General features: G+C 32.1%; 1 protein-coding gene across 1 annotated transcript in view; it reads left to right on the top strand.

Moving 5' to 3' along the window:
- The first annotated feature begins 1457 nt into the window (after positions 1 to 1457).
- The window catches only part of LOC143042935 (uncharacterized), a 74541-nt gene continuing 61549 nt past the window's right edge, over positions 1458 to 14449 (top strand). Inside the window, exons 1-4 of the mRNA XM_076215440.1 lie at positions 1458 to 1519; positions 3430 to 3467; positions 6734 to 6917; positions 8719 to 9021. Coding sequence (XP_076071555.1) covers positions 3432 to 3467; positions 6734 to 6917; positions 8719 to 9021 — 523 coding nt within the window. The 5' untranslated portion in view covers positions 1458 to 1519; positions 3430 to 3431. The remainder of the gene's footprint in view (positions 1520 to 3429; positions 3468 to 6733; positions 6918 to 8718; positions 9022 to 14449) is intronic.

Genomic DNA, 14449 nt, shown 5'->3' with positions numbered 1-14449 from the left:
TTATGTGCCGCCGTCTGCCGTCCCTAGGTAATTGAAGAACCAGCTAGGGGTGACACCCCTTGCAGAAAATCGTAATATTATATATGGGTCGAATAATTTTACATCCGTTACTGTAACGAAAAACCATCAAAAATGTATCCATTTACAGAAGAGGTTCATGTTTGAAGGTAGAACAGGCGGGAGCCCGGACAATTGTGTGTGGTAAAGGTTTCATTTAAAAATAACACAAATTGTCATTAACACTTTATAAATAAAGCCCAAAGAGTGGAACCTAGTTATTGTCTGTGATTGCTAGTTCGACCTTTCTTTACCAATTCATGTTTGTCTTTTTTAAACTTAAAAAAAATGTTCATGACCAAAATTTAGGAAAAAAAGATCGTCGTTAATGACAGTTTTTGATCTTTTTTTTAAATTTAAAACTGATTTAAACTAGATAAGTAGTTAATCAAGATAGATAAAAATCATGACAAAAAAAAATTAAACTTATATAAAAGTACTTTTCATCGACGAAATCTGAATATTTATAAGTAGGACCAATTAATGATTAATTTTAACTATAGATATATTTTTTCATGTTTATAAATCACTTAGACAGGAACTCTGAGTACAGGAATACGTGTGAAAGGTTTTTTGAAGCAGTTTTATTTATTTGACATCATGTTTGTTTTTAAAACCATCAGCAAGTTTGCCAATATAAAGTGAGCAACAAGAATGTCATGTACATAAACGATAAACTACTACACTGTTAACCGATTTTATTCTATATTTTATTATTTGTTACCCCCCCCCCCCCCCCCCTATAAATAGTTGACCAGTCCGGTTAATCACACCAGACGCTATATTTAAATATGCGTCTGTGTAATCGAGAATAATAAAAAATATGCTACCCTCACAAGGAGAGCTCATTTCTGATACATGTTTTATTGTACAAATAATTTATGTTCGTTTAAGTCTGGCGAATTAGAACATAATTAACATTATTTGGTTAGATATACAAATTTGAGATAATTATCTTCAATTCAAATTAGATTGTTCTTCAGATAAATTGATTAACAAAACTATTAAGAGTATCTGTTATTCTGATATAGATAAGAAGTATTAATAGATGATCTTAAACCATTCATTGATTCTTTTATCTTAACAATCATTTATTTGTATTGGAAGGTGATTGATGCAAAATCTATGCAAAAGCATTTGTTTTAACTATTTGTGAACATCCGGTCACCCGTTGTAAGACAAGGTCAAGTCAAGGTATTTTTCGATCTAAAAAATATGCAAATTATTTCGCGGAAAAACTAGCCATGAAGACGAAGAAAAACGAAAAGTATTAAATTCAAGTTTATCGAGGGATACAATTTGAATAAAAAACAAATCATCAATATATTAGTATATGCAATTTTAATCATGAGCACAAGTTTAAATTAATTAGTATTAAAAGATTCATGTTTACAAAGAACGATAACCGAAGCACGTTTTTACGAAAACAAGATGTAGATTTCCGAAGTTTGACTAGAACCAAGTAAGTTTCAGTTAAATGCATCCGTTTCCTCTTGTCTCACTAGTTGTAGTTCTTAAACAGTAGACGGCCGAACACTTCCCCAGTCGATACATAAAGTCAAAATGTACCAAAATTAAGCAACAACGTAATATATTTTAATAAGCAACTTGATATTATATAATGTTATGAAATACATTGATGATAGCAAATTATTTATAATCGTTTCAATTTTGCAAACATAAAGAGTCATTTATGACATTTGTTTATAAACATTTTCCCGCTAACTAATGCTAATCATGTTTTGCTCTCTTTGTTCCGTTTATTATCTGTCATTGCGGTGTTGACCTTGTTTACCTTTCAAAACGAAAGTATATATTTTTCCCAAATATTTAATATTGTTCAATAAAGAACCTTGTAATGGATAGTTTATAATTGTAAATATAGATATATTATTTTAAACAATAATACTGATTTCTTATCTATTGTATTTGTAATGAATTTGCAAACAATTATTGCACGGTAGATATAAAAAAACTAGTTCAAACCCCATTTAAATCGAACAATGTTTAAATGTTTAAATAGTTTACAATGGTATTGACCTTCAAATCTTAATAAAAATAACATTCTTTAGACACCCGACAACTTTATTTTTATATTCATTTATATGCAGGTAAGTTGTTTTGGATTCTTTACATGAATGAAATGGTAGTTTTATTTCATGTTTAAACGGTTTCCCAAAATTTATAATAGCGGTGATCTCGCCATAATGTAATATTAGCACATTCAGAACGAAAAATGGATTAGGGAAATTCAAACAAAAGGCTATGACTTGTAAGACGCCAAAAATAAAAAGGCAAAAATAAAACTGTCATCAGATGTTAGATTATGTTATATAAGGGCAGACCTATAGCTGTGCAAAAGATGCTTTTGTTGCGGGGGGTGGGGGGGGGGGCAATATTTCGATTTTATTTTAAGTTTTGGATAAAAAGTTTGTTATTTCAAAGAGGAAGATTTGAACTGTTAAATAAGAGGTGTAATGAATAATGTATATAGATATAAAAAGATGTTGTATGAGTTGAAACACATTGTATTTACTTTAATATGCAAAAAGGATGAGTTAGTCAAACTTATATAATGTACTGTGGTATTGGTGCCAATTATACAACTCTCCATCCAAATAACATCTTTTATTAGCAAACTATTATAAGTCAAAGTAGGGTCTACAACATGACGCTTTGGCTCACATCGGACAGCAAGCTCTGAAAAAACATATAAAACAGAGAAACGAGAATCGCTTATGAACCACATCAACAATTGACAACCACTGAACATTAGGTTCTCGACTTATGACAGGTGCAAACAAGTGCAGCAAGTTTCATCGTTTAAATATGTACCAACCTTTATCCTATTCCGAAACATAATGTAACCTTGATGGAACATATTATAAATAAAGACGAAATATAACACTTAACATGTAAATATCAAGTTATAATAAAGCATTTCAAATCGTGTAAACAGGTCAATCTAAAACGAAGGTACAATATCATACAGGCAATGCGAGAGGAAGGTTTTGCTAAGATTGATATAATTGATATATGGACACGATTATTAATAAAATCAATATGGTAACAACAGACGAATGAAAGACACTTTATAAATTATTAATTGGAATGCCGTAACTCAATCAAAAGACATATTAACACAAACAAGTGAACATACACTGAACGAATAAATTTAATGTACACTTATCAAAACTGGTACACATTAAGAATAGAGACGAAATAACACAAAATAAGTAAACATTAAATTACAATAAAGCAATACATATTGTATGAATAGGATAAATTAACACGAAAGTACGATTCGAGAGGACTAGTTTTAACTGTAAGCTAGTTATATATATAAATTATACTTCTAACATTATTTTACAGACATGAAGTTGCTTCTATTGACGTTAGAAATTGTTATGGTAAGAAAATCTCTATATTAAATATAACAAAACTTGTTGCAAGGTCATATTTTTACGTTTTTAAGGATTGAGTTCCTTTTGGTTGTTCGGTAAATGTATGAAGCTTATAATAACCTTTTAAAAGTTAGAAAAGGTTACTTCCAAATAAGTATGCACAAAAGAATCAAAACTCTGAAGTAAATAAGAAAAGGAGGAAAAGTCCATAAGATCGAGAGGAACATATATTTTTATGAATAAATATTGACCTTCTCTGATTTTGGCTATTTGATAAGGTCCACTAGCTTTTGGTCATATACAGGCAACAGAAGTATTCCGAGCTATATGAAAGTCACAAATCAATTGAGAGACAACAAATCCTGGTCACAAACTAAAACTGAGAGAAACACATCAACTATAGCAGGAAAACAACGAGACAACAGAAATACTGAAGTGTACAATGACGCGTTACCTATATTTTGCTTTATACATCATTGACTTTCAAATGATAGGGTTTGGGTGATTTCATGAAGGTAAGTCCTGAAAACCGATTCGAAAGCACGAAATTAATTTACACAGAATAAATGTAAATGTATACAGAATTAAAGAAAATAACACATTCAATGTATTACTAAAAGGCACCATAACAATATCCCAATTCTTTAAAGTCAACATTGCATGAGGGAATTGAAACTTCGATTTCTAGATAATTAATAATGCATTAACAATTAAAAATTCGTAGCAATTAATGTTATGAATTATGATTTACCGCGGTACTTACTTCTGTGTGCAAGCTTTCCTCTGGAATAAACATCATTCTATAAGATATGTGGGCAAACGCAAGAGAAGGTTATCACGTTTTGCTTGTCATATTGTGTCATTCGTGTTTTCCATTCAAATACAAATTATAAATCTAATTGGATAAGGTCATAATTAAGGTAGCTCGATATTGAACAGTTGTGACACTGCAATAACATATATAAATCTTTTTTTTAATTATTGTATAACATACATCTATATTACCGTATATCTATATGTATATCTATAGATTTTTTTAGAAATGTTGTCAAATAGAAGATGACTACTTTGTTTTCATACAAAACAGAGTATGGGGTAATCCAAAAACATTTAAATGCATGTTTTCATATGTATAAAAGCTTGATTTAATGCACCATTTTGTGAAAAATTGGATATGAAACGTAAGGACTAGTACATTTTGTAACATATAAAGGTGTAAATAGTTATCAAAGGTACCACGATTATAATTTGATACGACAGACGCGCGTTTCGTCTACATAAGACGCATCAGTGACGCTCAAATCAAAACAGTTGTAAAGTCTAACATGTACAAAGTTGACAATAGAGGACCAGAAATCCCCAAAGTTGTGCCAAATACGGCTAAGACAATCAAATCCTGGAATAAGAAAAACCCTAGTTTTTCGAAAAATTCAAAGTTTTGTAACAAGAAATTTATAAAAATGACCATTTAATTGAAATTCCTGTCAACACCAAAGGGCTGACTACTGGGCTGGTGATACCCTCTGGACGAAACGGCCACCAGCAGTGGCATTGACCCAGTGGTATAAATAGTTATCAAAGGTTCCAGGATTATAATTTGATATCCCAGACGCGCGTTCCGTCTACATAACACTCATCAGTGACGCCCAAATCGAAAGAGTGGTAAAGCAATAACAAAGTTAGAGAGAATGTAGGACCCGAAATTCCCAAAAGTTGGGCCAAATATGGCTAAGTTAATCTATTCCTGGGATAAGAAAATCCTTAGTTTTTCGAAAATTTTGAAGTTTTGTAGAAGGAACTTTAAAAAACAATTACCATATAATTGATACTCGTGTCAACACAGAAGTGATGACTATAAGGCTGGTGATACCCTCGGGGAAGAAATAATAAGTAATCTAATCTTAAATTTCCGTAAAGCCAAATGATTGGGGCCCGGGTTTTTGGCCTCTGACCGGGATTTGTTTCAGTTGAGTCGATTTATGACTTTTGAACAGCAGAATACAACTGTTGCAGTATCTGTCATATACCTACTTTTGGTACCAGCCTTTCCTATTTTACAGTAGTTGACGTTTGTTGTATATCATATTTCGCTTATTGTTTATAAAGAAATCAGACGTTAGTTTTCTTGTTCACATTGTTACACATTTGCCATACTAAGGCCTTTTAAACCTCACAATATAGTATTGGCTTTGCCCATTATTAAAGGTAATAAGATATAAACACCGACGTGCACCAGAACAGAGAATATTGACTTAGGGGGAGGGTTGGGATCCCGCTAACATGTTTAACCCCATCACATTATTTATGTATGTGCCTGTCCCAAGTCAGGAGCCTGTAATTCAGTGGTTGTCGTTTGTTTATGTGTTACATATTTGTTTTTCGTTCATTTTTTACATAAATAAGGCCGTTAGTTTTCTCCTTTGAATTGTTTTACATTGTCTTATCGGGGCCTATTATAGCTGACTATGCGGTATGGGCTTTGCTCATTGTTGAAGGCCGTACGGTGACCTATAGTTGTTAATGTCTGTGTCATTTTGGTCTTTTGTGGATTGTTGTCTCATTTGCAATCATACCACATCTTCTTTTTTATATTAGTCCGAATACGTTAAGTACACGCAAAAGAAACGCTAAGCATCAGTGTGAATCACATTGTGTACGTCGCAATACAAAAGTATACGTTTAGTAAACCCTTTATCTCCACGACTGTTTTAGGCAACATACACAATTTTCTCTAGCTTCAGCGTTTGTGTTCACTTCACGCACGTAATAAATACGTTACAAACGCGATTGAAAATGCTACTGATACGTTTAAGACATGTGTATACGTTCAAGGGACGTTTTTATGTCGTAGCGTTCATTTCATCTACGATAGACAAACGTTAGACATATGTCAACATACCTTACTTGAACGCCTGATTTATCTTCGATTCTCGTACGCCCTAAATACGTTTAAAACTCGTTGTGTACACGATACAAATATGAATGACAAATTGAATGCGGCCACAATTACTATCATAATGACACTGCACATGGTTTTTGAGTACTACCAGGAAATAAATTACCTCACCTGCATTTGGCAAAAACATTTGGAATATTCGAGTGGGCAACGTTCTTTAACTGTGTATTTGATTTTTGGCCTTTTAACGTTTTATTTTATTCCATAGACTGTTTTCACACAACATAAAAACCCTTTTCTATTTCTGTTAACCCTAACGCATATCTATTACCTTTTTATGTCATGCACACCTTTTTATAAAAATGCATTATTTCAGGTTATTGTTCTTAGTGTCGCAGTTAGAATTTTTGGGTATGATCGACAATGTCCCCATTCATCACAACGAGGTTTTCGTGTTCATAGTGAATGCAGTGGTAATTCTTCAGTATACAATTGTTTATACAACACGAAAAACAAAACCTACACTGAATTTTGTGAGAAAAATGAGGAAGCCAGAGCAGGTGTGTATTTATTCAGTAAAACTATATTCAAAGGCTTTAACCTTTCATGATTTTGGCGTTTCTATATATGTATCTTTATATTGTCTGCCAATATAGGCACATATTCAGTATGAAGTTAATGATATCTGTTCACCAGTAGAATATTCCCCTGGATAAAGTGTTAGTAGTTCACAACGTGGTATGAGTTTATAATTACATGGAAAAAACTACATCTGTATTAATGGTAAGTTCCAGCAATTTGATAATACAGTTATCATAAAGACGTCAACAGAGACACTCATGCAGGTTCTAATACCGAACATGAGATCAGAAAATGTGAAACAGTCGGATCCCCTTTGTAGTAGATTTTGCCGGTGGCAGGTATCTGATTTTCATTAAAGTTATCTCTTTTTGTCAGCAAGATGTAATTACCAGATGCAATTAGGGTTCTGTTTGGTAATTTGATGATGTCTCTATAGTTTGAGTTATTTGTTGATAGCATTGGATGTATTCTCCTCATTTTGTTTTAACCAATATGTATTTTGCCTGGTGTATCGTTCAAAGTTTTTATCTATTTTATCAGCCCAGTATGTATGTTTTGTTTTGTAATTAGGTTTGTGTAAATGCCATTTTCCTAAAGAATTATTTAAAAACTCTTGGTATTCATTTAACATATTTCAGACATATTTTCTTCATATATTTATGAACCCTCTATTAGAATAAACCATTTATTTTTTTGTGTGTTTTTAATTGTAGTTGTATTTCTGCCAGTATCCATTAAATTGCAGATTTATCTGTTTTTGTAATACTTGTATTCTCAAATAAAGATAAAGTTTGCATATGCTATTCAGGATCTATAGGTAGACTCAACTTAGTATATGTACCGCAGAATCAGCTGTATTCTTGCAGAATGATAATATTTGCACTATCCTTGTCTAAAGGAATTGGTGTATAGAAAACGAAATACGCCCAGTTGAAATAAAACTTCAATTCCATAGATTAAGATAGGCACGGCTTACGTATTTGAAATTGTGATGTCAGTTTAAGGGTCCAAATCAGGCTTTCCATTTAGGCCTGTTCCCATAAGACTATGAAGTCGTCTTCTGGTTTTTGTCATGTACACTTCAGCAGTGAGGTTTTTGTATTCCAATGTGTGTAGAATGTTCTACAACTGACATCGACTAATCATTGATGTTCCAGAAGTTTTTTCGAATTTCAATAGATTTATATGAAGTATTAAAGTAACTGGAAGAAGAACGCACTTTTTTTTGGTTGTCGTGTACCTCTTTCTCATACTGAATTTCTTTTTAAACAACATCATGCTCGAATGACGTTTATAACGAAAATGTAATAACAAAATATTCATCTACAGCAATAACTATTTTCATTGTCTTGTTTTTTGTGGATTATGGTTTTCCAACAGGCACATGATGTGTATTATATCAAAATCCTCTTGTGTCACCTTTTGCAAACATGAATAAACGAGCATCATAACGTATATGCACAGATACCATATTTGTTGAAAACATTTCCGTTAACAAAAAGAAAATAAAGCAAGATAGCAAGCGCTATGAGTAACCATTACGCATTTACTCTTGTTAAAAGTGGTCGAAAGATACCAGAGGGACAGTTAAACTCATGGAAAATAAACTGACAACGCCATGGGTAAAAAATTAAAAAAAAAGACACACAGACAAATAATAGTACATAAGACACAACATAGAAAACTAAAGACTAAGCAACACGAACTCTCCACCTGCTAACCGTACACGTCTTCTTATAATTCACTGACAATGTATGTTTTGTTTTCTATTCCTTGTAGGCTTGAAATATGTTATCTCTGGGACGTATAGAAATGTAAAGTGTTCTGAAGAGAGATATCAACCATTTACATTTTGGACAAATCGAAGCACTTATTGCTTATATTTAAAGTCACCATGTAGTGAAACTGGACAACTAGTGTTTGACAATACGTCAACTATCGGCGATTCTACATGTCGATGTGATTACACAAGACATTATGCATTTTTATCACTACCACGAAATCCATGTTTCTGCAAGCCGTCCGTAGAAGACTGCTCATGTTACATTAAACAGTGTCCAAACAATACAACTTTATCACCTGGTAAGTCAGTAGTTATGTTTTTGTCTTTTATTGACGATATTGACGATTAAGTTATCAAAATAATTTTAAAATTCATTAGGTAATTATGTCCATTTACACCATATGTAGCTTCTGTTGTTTTCTCTGAAAAAAAATAATTAGTCTAGACCTCGCATTCTAATACGACAATTCTTGACCAAATGCGAAGTGAAAGACTTCAAATTTATATAGTTGCATATACAAATGTAGCCATTAGTGGACTGCCGGTAGAAATGAGTTACCTATCCTTCAAATAACGTAGGAAGTGTCTAATTACAATCTTTTTCTTGACTATTTCTAGCTATAGTCATGATTATTATCATCCATCTAATAAAAGTTTAGCAAAACATGCAACCATTCTTTGTTATTCAATCTAAATTAAACAGGCTCGAAACCCGTTTTTTTTGTATTTCAAAATATTTGATTACTCAGAATGATATAGTTTTCAGAGGTACCAGGCTTATAATTTAATACATGAAACGAGCGTTTCGTCTACATAAGACTCATCAGTGATGCTCAGATCAAAATAATTATAAAGCCAAACAAGAAGAGCATTGAGGATAAAAAATTCCCCAACAGTTGTGTCAAATACGGCTAAGGTCGTCTATGCCTGGGATAAAAAAAATCCTTAGTATTTCGAAAATTTCATAATTTGGTAAAGAGGAATTTATGAAGTTTATGGATGAAGAGTTGTCTCATTGGCACTCACACCGCATCTTTCTTTATCTATTAGACATTTTAACCAAATGCATATATGTAAACCTCAGATATGTAGAAGACCTCAACTCTGTGTACGTTTCTCAAATATATGCCCCCATCGTGACGTCAATCGCTAATCTATATCTGACAAAAATGATTCGGCTTCGAATCTGTGTCCGATTTTCCAACGTGTCGTCTTTCGCAAATTTATGTCCGTTAAAAAAGATAAGGCATTAAGTCTGTGTAATTTTTTTTCCATTTTAATTCGCCATGTGCAAATTTATACCCGTATAATAAGTTCGGCCTTATAGGGTTTTTTGTTTTATTAAGTCATTTTTCATAATTCAATATTAAATTGGTATGTGTTCTCCATGTGTGTGCAAGGGCTCAAGTATATATGTTTAAGAAAATCCAGCTAAATTATTTCTCTACTATTTATAATATAATATTGTTTAAAGTACTGTTTTATATGACTTGTGTTTTATTAAGTCATTTCTACATGTGTGTCGTTAAACTCTTTTAAACTCTCCCTCGCCATACTCGTCCGAATTTAAAACGTTTCTTTACTAAATCCTTGGTATAATAAATAAAACAAAACTCTATATATACGTTTAGTTGCTCGCAGTTACTAGGAAGCAATGTTTAGGAACATTATAAACCAACATATTATAAGTACAAACACATTTGTCCAATACATTTAAATGGACTGAAATAAAACTAGGTATTATAATCATATACATTCTTATGAAACAATAAACTGCAAACTGTCGTAGTTACTGTTAGCACTTTCGATGAAATGACACCCACACATTGTCTTTATATAATATAACAGAATCCCACCTTTTAAACCGCCAAAGTATTTCACGTGCATATTTTACCCATCTATATTTATAAAAAAACAAGAACTCGTAATACAACTACTCTCATAAACCAGTTTTGAACTTATAAATAGTATTTATATACCACAGGGGAAAACCCAGGTCTTAACGAAAAAAATTTAATACATGTGTGTGTGTTTTATTATTGTTTGCTGTCTTTAAGAATGAAACTTCACATATTTATTTATCTAAAAAGACATAAAAGAATGAATATTTGTTTGCAACATCAACGTACTTAACTTTTCTGATAAAGGCAGCTCAAAAGAATAGCTTAGGACGCATGCAATAATTTGAAATATCGTTTTCATTTTTTAATCTGAAAGAAACACACAAACACACAATGCAAGTTTACCCAGCACAATAAATTGCTATGTGTATGGTGACACATACATATAGTTGCTTTAATCAACGTTATATTTAGACTTGTCTCTTTGGCATTTACACCACATCTCCTTATTTTAATAGTGGAAAAAATGAAAATGTGCACTCTCGTAAACTGTTAAATGATACAAAAAATTGATATGAAGTCTCAATTAATTAAAATAGTTTAAATCTTCTTAATTATTGAAACATTTTCTTATCAAACACGTTTTTTTTCAATTACTCTGTGTATTTCCTTCTAAGATCAGTGATGATATGATTCTTACCACATTATATACACATTTAGAACATATTATTCAATGTAGAAACATTCAAAAGGTTCAAATGTATTATATGTTATTTTCATTGTCAGTAAATCTGATCATTTCTGTCAGTAAATTAAAAATACTTTAGCTTGATCGGGGCAAAACTTTTTATGTAAATAAAGGCAACAGAAGTATACCGCTGTTCAAAACTCATAAATCCATGGACAAAAAACAAAATATAAGAGGAGAACAACGACACAACAATAAAATGTAGCACACACAGAATTGGACAAAGCATCAGACAAAATCCCACGAGAATAACAAATATAACATCAAAACCAAATACATTAATTTGGGATAGACAAGTACCGTGACACGGTTTTTCGCAATGTGAATTTACACTCAAAAAGAAGAGAAAACAAACGACACAATGTTAAAATGTAACACACACATAAACGAACAATATTATTACAATGGCCATATTCTTGATTTGGTACAGGGCATTTTTTAGGGGAAAAATGGTGGGTTGAACCTGGTATTGTGGCATGCAAAACCTCGCACTTTAAAATAGTAAGATGAAGTTTTGGCATTCGTATCCAGTGCACAATGTATAGGTTCTCTAGAGATGACCAGGATATTGACGAACGAAATTACGAAAGCGTAACTTGACGAATCGTACAAAGCGGGAGCGGTAGTTTATACATATTAATGAATTTATCCATCATAAAATCGTCGAAGTGAAAGAAATTGCATGGTTCTGAATGTAGTTTAAATAAATAATACCTGTTTATTAGCTTATTCTAAGCATTAATAATTTATTGTTTGTTACAATAGAAAAAGGTGCACTCGATATTCAAGAGTCTGTTTTAAAATTTAAGGTCTAAAAAGTGTTTTCTGGGGGTATAAAAGGGTTAAAGCATACTGTGTAGATATTATAGTTTACCATATTGATATACATGTTGTAGTTCATTTTAAATTTAAAATCTTGTTTTCTTTTGCAAATTTATCTATTGTTGTTGGCTTATGCCCCCAGACAAACCCCAGTTTATGCAGATTACAAGGAACCCTGATCAAATTAAAGAAATAACTTACTTAACTTTTTTTTTAATATTTTACATGTTGTAAAAAGGGGATGATACAGGTACCTGGATTATAATTTAGTACGCCAGACGCGCGTTTCGTCTACAAAAGACTCATCAGTGACGCTGATATCAAAATATTTATAAAGCTAAACAAGTACGAAGTTGAAGAGCATTGATGATCCAAAATTCCAAAATGTTGTGCCAAATATGGCTAAGGTAATTTATACCTGGAATAAGAAAATCCTTAGTTTTTCGAAAAGCTCAAACTTTCGTAAAACAGAAAATTTATAAAAATGACCACGTTATTGATATTCATGTCAACACCGAAATGTTGACTACTGGGCTGGTGATACCATCGGGGACGAAACGTCCATCAGCAGTGGTATCGACCCAGTGGTTTAGAAAGTTATCAAAACTACCAGGATTATAATTGAGTACGCCAGACGCGCGTTTCGTCTACACAAGACTCATCAGTGACGCTCATATCAAAATATTAATAAAGCCAAACAAGTACGAAGTTGAAGAGCATTGATGATCCAAAATTCCAAAAAGTTGTGCCAAATATAGCTACGGTAATCTATACCTGGTATAAGAAAATCCTTAGTTTTTCGAAAAACTCAAACTTTTGTAAAACAGGAAATTTATAAAAATGACCACATTATTGATATTCATGTCAACACCGAAATGTTGACTACTGGGTTGGTGAAACCCTCGGAGACGAAACGTCTACCAGCAGTGGCATCGACCCAGTGGTTTAAATAGTTATCAAAGGTACCAGGATTATAATTTAGTACGCCAGACGCGCGTTTCGTCTGAAGATGGATATTAAAGTTTATTACTAGTGTATTGATACTTTTGAAAATCAAATTGCAGTTGCATCTCTTATGGTTATAACATTTTCCGCTCATTTAATTAGTTTAGTCATTATAATTGCAAATTTATACGAATATAAATGAGTTTACAGACTGCTATTATCCAACATACCACATCATAAGAGGTGCATACTGGTGAGGGTTCAATCTTTGAGTACTATCGAGTCTTAGGGATATAACCATAGAAAAATTAGACGAGATCAAAGGACAGATTAAAATTGACACTCCGTAAATTTTATGGACACCATCTCGAATTGGTGGATCCATACGATGTGTCTTACACAAAACTAGCTTAGGACATTTTTACCACATGGTAGATTGTGGTTTGTCATTATGTCGTCTAATCTTTTAATAACCAAACGTTACTTATTCCCGAATTTGCTGAGTGTGAATTCGCATCATTACAAGACGTGTTATGGTACTTGTCTATCCCATATTCATGTTTTTAGTTTAAATGTGTAATGCTATATTTGTAATTCTCATCGGATTTTGTCAAATGTGTTGACGTCTTTTCTATTATATTTATGTGTTATGGAAAGAAAAAATTATCTTCGCCTTCATTTATTAGATTTGATTTTGTTCAACGTAATCTGTACGATAATTTACGTTTGGATTCATAACAAACTGGACATATATATAATATAGTTAATTGCTATTGATAAGTATTGCAATGTGCATTGTGTTTAAATGTAAAATCAGTATTTAGTTCTATTATAATCTTAAATCAATCCTTATTCTATCTTACTTTTGAGATATAGTTTTTCATATGTGACGTCATTTTTGTGCTGTTTCATAAATTTCATAAATTTAAATGTGACGTAATTTTTGTGCCTTTTTACCACTTCGTATGTGACGTCATTTTTATGATTTATTGCGTTGAGGCCTGGACTGAGTCGGGTGTGTCTATTCTGTGTTGGTCTTTGCATTATGTATTCGGGTCTTGTTTTCTGTAATTAGTTAATACTTCAGTTTCATTATGTATATCTTGTATATTCATTTGATAACATTTACTGTTTGCAATAGCATTAATTGTTCTAAATAATAAGGATGTTCTTATCCCAAGCATAAACACATAGCCGTATTTGACACAACCTTTTTCAACTTTTGATCTTCAATGCTGTACAAGGTCCGAGTACACAGTTATCGTCCCTTGATTTTCGTTGTCCACGAATATAGTCCCTAATGTGGACAATGTGTTGCTTGTCAATTTTTTTTATACCTCTTCCAAATTTATTTATTTATGTTTTATGCCT

This window comes from Mytilus galloprovincialis, chromosome 8, assembly GCF_965363235.1.
Source record: "Mytilus galloprovincialis chromosome 8, xbMytGall1.hap1.1, whole genome shotgun sequence".
Taxonomy (NCBI): Eukaryota; Metazoa; Mollusca; class Bivalvia; order Mytilida; family Mytilidae; genus Mytilus; species Mytilus galloprovincialis.
The sequence above is the reverse complement of the archived record's forward strand: the minus strand, read 5'-3'. Positions and strand labels throughout refer to the sequence as shown.